At 42.7% G+C, this 5,547-nt stretch overlaps 1 protein-coding gene across 1 annotated transcript; it reads left to right on the top strand.

The window, feature by feature from the left end:
• Positions 1-1,061: 1,061 nt before the first annotated feature.
• LOC124156402 (glucose dehydrogenase [FAD, quinone]-like) lies at positions 1,062-4,257 on the top strand. Its single transcript, XM_046530939.1, has 2 exons — positions 1,062-1,167; positions 2,109-4,257. Exon 2 carries the CDS (start codon positions 2,137-2,139, stop codon positions 3,991-3,993), a length of 1,857 nt encoding a protein of 618 aa, XP_046386895.1. The 5' UTR covers positions 1,062-1,167; positions 2,109-2,136; the 3' UTR covers positions 3,994-4,257.
• Positions 4,258-5,547: the final 1,290 nt, after the last annotated feature.

The following is a 5,547-nucleotide window of genomic DNA, read 5'->3' as shown; positions in this document are numbered from 1 at the left end:
AAATTTCTAGTCATAAGATGCTCTCTAAGTCTGACACTGTTTGCCAATACCTAATGGAAAAAATGGAACTTTGAAAGTCAATCTTCTCTACAATATTACAATTACCATAGTGATATTTTATGTTATCTGTAATTCAGAATTTAAAAATTAAATTCCGAGGAATTTGGAAATACGTCTTTCCCATCCCTAATGATACATTTTTCTTTTTCAAGTCAGAACGAGTTCGTGCACTTCCTTGGGAAATTATCGGCATATTCAGAACTTCACTTTCTACCAATTTGTCTATTTTTTTTACCAATACCTTGTTAGTGAATTTTAATGTCACAATGAATAGTTTGATTCGATGCGCTGTCTTCATTTTCTCTTAATAAGCAGCTCAATCCGTATTGGAGTTTCATTCTATTTAAAATTATTTAAATGGTGCATAGCGTCAGCTATGTGCGTGCTTTTTATGGAAAGTAAGTATCTACCTCGTAAATCTTGGTTTGGAAAATCTGGTACAATTTGGAAGAAGAAGAAATGCAAAGAGATAAAGCGTACAGTTCACTACGACTTATAGCGTTATCAGACCTCTTAGCGTAGTCGTGAACGAAAAAACACTCTCTAATTCAAGCCAGCCGTACAGAATGATACAGTAGGTACTCACTCATCTACAGCCAACAACACCTCTGAGTTCTCAGTATCAATAACATGATTGGAAATCTATATGTGCTCCGATTAGTGGGAACCTGTTCACTTGGGTCTCGGTGAGAATAAGTTACGCCACGTTGTTTTTGCGTAGAATACTTCGAGACTATGAAGCGGAAGAGGAAATTGAAATTGGCTACGCCCATGCAAAAATATAGCTCTTGACCGCTTGCCTACGTGCGGTAGGAGCCAGTTGATATTTCCACTAGCCTAGAGCGCCGAGTTAAAACAAACAGTTATTATTTCAGTACGTGCTCCAATTAGAATATTGATCCGAGTAGTGTCGATAGCTACTGACCTCGGAGGTTGTTTGGGAAATCCCATTGAGACGCATACCAATCCATTTCCTTCCTAATTGAGCCGTTCACGTATATAAGGTTCATCTTGCGGTCCTATCTTCATTCGGACGCTGGTATCGCATCCCAGCGGAACGTCTCCTGCGTTCTGTATCAATTCTACGGATCAACACCATCATATTTGGTGAATATCTTTTCATACTCAAATCTTATATTAATCTAGCATTATTATTCTAAATAGGAGAAAATATTCATGTAATTAGCATTATTTAGTTGAGACAAATAAAATTTATAAGCAATGATGCAAAAATTAGGCAATGGTATACCATTAAAAAAGTTTTGTATCCAGTAAATAGCGTTTGGGAAAATGGTTTACTATCATCTTACATGTCTATGCTCATATTCGCTTCTCTCTCTTGATGCACTTGGCGATACTTGTATTTATATGCTTAAAAAGTCATATATAACCAATTTAATATTTGGCGGAACGAATATGGGAATTTTTTTCAACGGACTTTACCTGATACTCGAAGAAAAAAATTACTTAATATTAATTTATTCAATATAATTTATTGAAATGACCGTGAATAGCAATTACTAATAGCCAGTTTTTCCAATAAAAACATTTCGCTTTTAACTTAAAATCGAATCTGAACTTTTTGGCCTAACATGGAATTAGCGAAATATCTTGGGTTTTAACAAAAGCTGCTGCGTGATTTCATCTCAAATCTCGTTTTTTAAGATAATCACTGAGAAATCACTTTGAATTTTCTTTCGACAAAAATGCATCATTTTCTTCTAGTTGTTAATTTTTTTCATCGGAAGAAACCAGTTATATCTTTCAATCACTCTCTACGCAAGTATTAGTCCTAAGAACGTAAAATCTCATTTTCATCCTTTGTTTTTTTAACCTAGGTTCTTCATTTTAGAATTTAAATTAGCTGTAAGGATACCATATCCATTTCAGAATGCTATATTTAGTTAGGTATTTCGAACCACAGTCAACTCTAGTTCTACGAAGTTATTAATTGAGAAACAATGCTTAGAGTAAGGATGCGCATCTAATCTAATCTTACCCTTTTTTATTCCAAATCTTACCTTGAATATCTTGATTTAAACCCGCAGGAACGGTGCTTAAAAAATCTTCGATACAATGGAGTGCACGAACTGCGTTACTCCAAGCGGAGCGGCGGCGACCCTCTTTATGGCTGCAGTCACTTCGTTGTCTCAGCTGCAGTGTAAAATCGGCGATTCCAGTATCTACCCACCTGATACAGCAAACCCAAACCCGGAATACGACTTCGTCGTGATAGGCGTCGGGAGTACTGGCTGCGTCGTCGCCAACCGACTCTCCTCAGTCAAAGGATGGTCCGTTCTAGCGATTGAAGCTGGCGGCAATCCTCCTTTCACTTCAGCGGTGCCGGCACTGTCCAACAGCCTGCAGAACACCGATGCCGACTGGGGCTTCCTTTCTGACGGAGAGGGAAAATATTGCTTGGGCATGGTCAACCACAAGTGCAGATGGGCTCAGGGCAAGACTATTGGAGGTAGCTCTGCGCTGAACCGAATGATTTACTTCCGGGGCAATAAGGCCGATTACGACAAGTGGGTCAAAGAGGGAAACAAAGGCTGGGGTTACAAAGATCTGGAAACCGCTTTCGAAATAGCCGAGGGAATCACTGCCGAGGCAGGTGAGACCGGTCACCTTGAGCTGGAGCCCATTGGAGGCTACGAGCCGTTGCTGTACAGCCTCTTCGATGCCGCTCGCGAAATTGGAAATCAGGTGGACTATCAAGCCGATAAGAGCGCTCGCCTGGGATACTACCAAGTGATGGCGATGATCAGTGGAGGACAACGTTCCAGCGTCGCAAAAGGCTTCCTGGCTCCCATCAAGTCGCGGACGAACCTGCACATCACGAAGAACACATCCGTGTTGAGGATTTTGTTCGACTCCAACAAGCGCGCCATTGGCGTGGAATGCGAGAGGAATGGCAGGGTGTTTCAGATCCGCGTCAGGAAAGAAATTATCATATCCTCTGGTGCGTTCGCCGCTGCCCAGCTGCTCATGAACTCCGGAATCGGGCCAAAGGAACACCTTACCCAGCTCGGCATCAAAGTCGTCGCCAACCTGCCCGTCGGAAATAACATGCAAGGCCACATCCAGCTCCCCGCCGTGGTCGCGAGCATCAACAGAGGCGTCAGCGAGCCACAGGACTCCACTAAGAGCTCGATAAGAAGCGTAGTGGATTACCTGGTGGACCAAATTGGCCCCCTATCGCAAATCGGATACGGGAAAATGGTCGGCTTCATCGATTCGACCCATGCCAACAAGTCCTTGCCCGACATCCAGATGACGTTTTCATACTTCAATAAAGGAGACACCGCCACCCTGCTGACGACCCTGTCTACCTTCGGCTACGGCAACGAAGTCATAACCGCCTACACGAACCTGTTAGAAGAAGCCGATCTGCTGGTGATCACCCCTTCGATTCAGCATCCCGAGAGCCTTGGGTGCGTGCGCCTGGCCTCCAAAAACCCCAAGGACCGCCCCAAGATCACTCCCAACTTCTTTTCCAATTCAAACGACGAGAACACTCTGTTTGGCGGGATCATCGAGGGACTGAGGCTCTTGAAGACGTGCTCGCTGAGGATTTCCACCCGCGTCGAGCCCAGAGTACTGCTACCCCAGTGCCTGCCCAGGGGCGTGAGGCCAGGGAGGATCTCCGCCACCGGCAACATCGATGACACGCCCATCATGAACAAGTCGTACTGGAGCTGCGTGGCCAGGATGATGGCCGCCCCTGACTACCTTCCCGTGGGCACCTGCAAGATGGGACCAAACAGCGCCACTTCCGTCGTCGACCCTTACCTCAGGGTTCACTCGGTGGACGGTTTGAGGGTTATCGACCCCGCGGCGATGCCACACATCACGACTGGAGATACGACGGGATCAGCCGTGGGTTTTGCCATTAATGCCTGTCAAATCCTCAAGAGAGCTTGGGGACAATAAGACCCTGAAATTTCGTCCTGCAGATGTGGACTGCTGTGATATCCTGCGGAAAGAAGTTCATGAATTGCCACTCATTTTATTTGCTAAAATTGGTGAATTTGCGCTTCACCAAAGCCAAGGCTTCAATAAGCAGTATTCAACGTACTACAAGAGGAGAAGCTTAGATGACAATGACAGCTGCCAGCTTTAATGAAAATACCCAAAACGAGAAATTGTATGAATTTTGGAGAAAACACCTTACGAAATAAAGAGATAAGAAATTAACTATGGGCCTTTTCAATTCCAAAACTATTTTGTTCTGTAAAATACAACAAGTGGGCCATGATGGTGACTTTATCAAGTGTGCCTTTCAACAAGGAAATTGACAGACATTATTAATTTAAAGATATTATTGAGTTCGAGGAAAGAATCACGAAAAATTAACAGCCGAGTTACTGAATAAATCAACAGAGTGTATGTCTACTTAGAAATTTATGTTTAAACAGAGTACGGCAAGAAAATTTAGACACTTAAATCCAAAACCAGAAGCCACAATTTTTTAGTCTGACAGTTTGTTTATAATCGAACTCCATTAAGTATCGCCATAAATTCAAGTTAGGTTGAAAAATTGTTCATCGCATTGATATCAAATACTTTTGCTTAAGCCGCATTCCATAAAGTGCTTGCTATGCAATGCAACTCGTAAGCACCTCTTATATGCTCTTTTTATCTTCAAATGTAGTCAACTGCCTCACAACCGTTGTTAAGGAAAGGGAATTTCCAATACAGTTGAGTCATTCCTTTCTTTTCGATAATCTATTTTTGAAGCAGTTGATGTGGAGCTCATTTGATGAGCATGATTCTCATTTCATGGTAAGAGAAGAGTTCAGGAGAAGGAAGTTTTTCCACGACGTATTTATAGCATGAATTATTTTTGAAGTTTTAGCTTTCATACTTATATAGTGATAGAAGAAACTAAATTTGAGCTGAAGATTTCAATATAAAAATGCGTTTCCTCGATCTAGCGTTTAAGCATCACAAAGAGTAAATTAGTGTATATCAATGCATGGATATCGATTCCTTTGGAAGCATGAATTTCAGACGCCTGCTCCAGTGTACACTTATTAGATTTTAAAGTAAGCAGGGTTATGCTCAACTTCGAAAGAAATACGTGAAAACCTTTGTGCATCTGTTACAGGCGTCGGGTCACTGAGGGGCTCTCGAAGGGAAGATTCATTTTATTTGAAAGAGGCAGGGCAGAGAGGGAGGTTGTTGGACTGGAATAGAGAATGGCTCAATAAAATGCTCCATTGCGTTTCAAAGGAGTCTATGCTGGCAGAAGTGTTGGAATGGGGTGGAGATCTTCTATGTGAGCAATGGCAGCTGCCGCTTTGTAACCATCTTAGACAACTCACGGTCACCTCCTACCCCTCCGATCGCATTGCTCTCGCTTCCTGAGGTATCCGTGTGGTCAACATGCCTTAAGAGACCAACAAGTCACCCACCAGAACGATACTGAAATTTGAGTGGAGCGTTAAAGCACTTAAGTCTCGATGTAGTGAAAGTATCACCGAC

This window comes from Ischnura elegans, chromosome 3, assembly GCF_921293095.1.
Source record: "Ischnura elegans chromosome 3, ioIscEleg1.1, whole genome shotgun sequence".
Taxonomy (NCBI): domain Eukaryota; kingdom Metazoa; phylum Arthropoda; class Insecta; order Odonata; family Coenagrionidae; genus Ischnura; species Ischnura elegans.
The sequence above is the reverse complement of the archived record's forward strand: the minus strand, read 5'-3'. Positions and strand labels throughout refer to the sequence as shown.

Bases quoted from the DNA above. Each gene is read 5' to 3' on its own strand.
- LOC124156402 (XM_046530939.1), top strand. From the start codon at position 2,137: ATGGAGTGCACGAACTGCGTTACTCCAAGCGGAGCGGCGGCGACCCTC.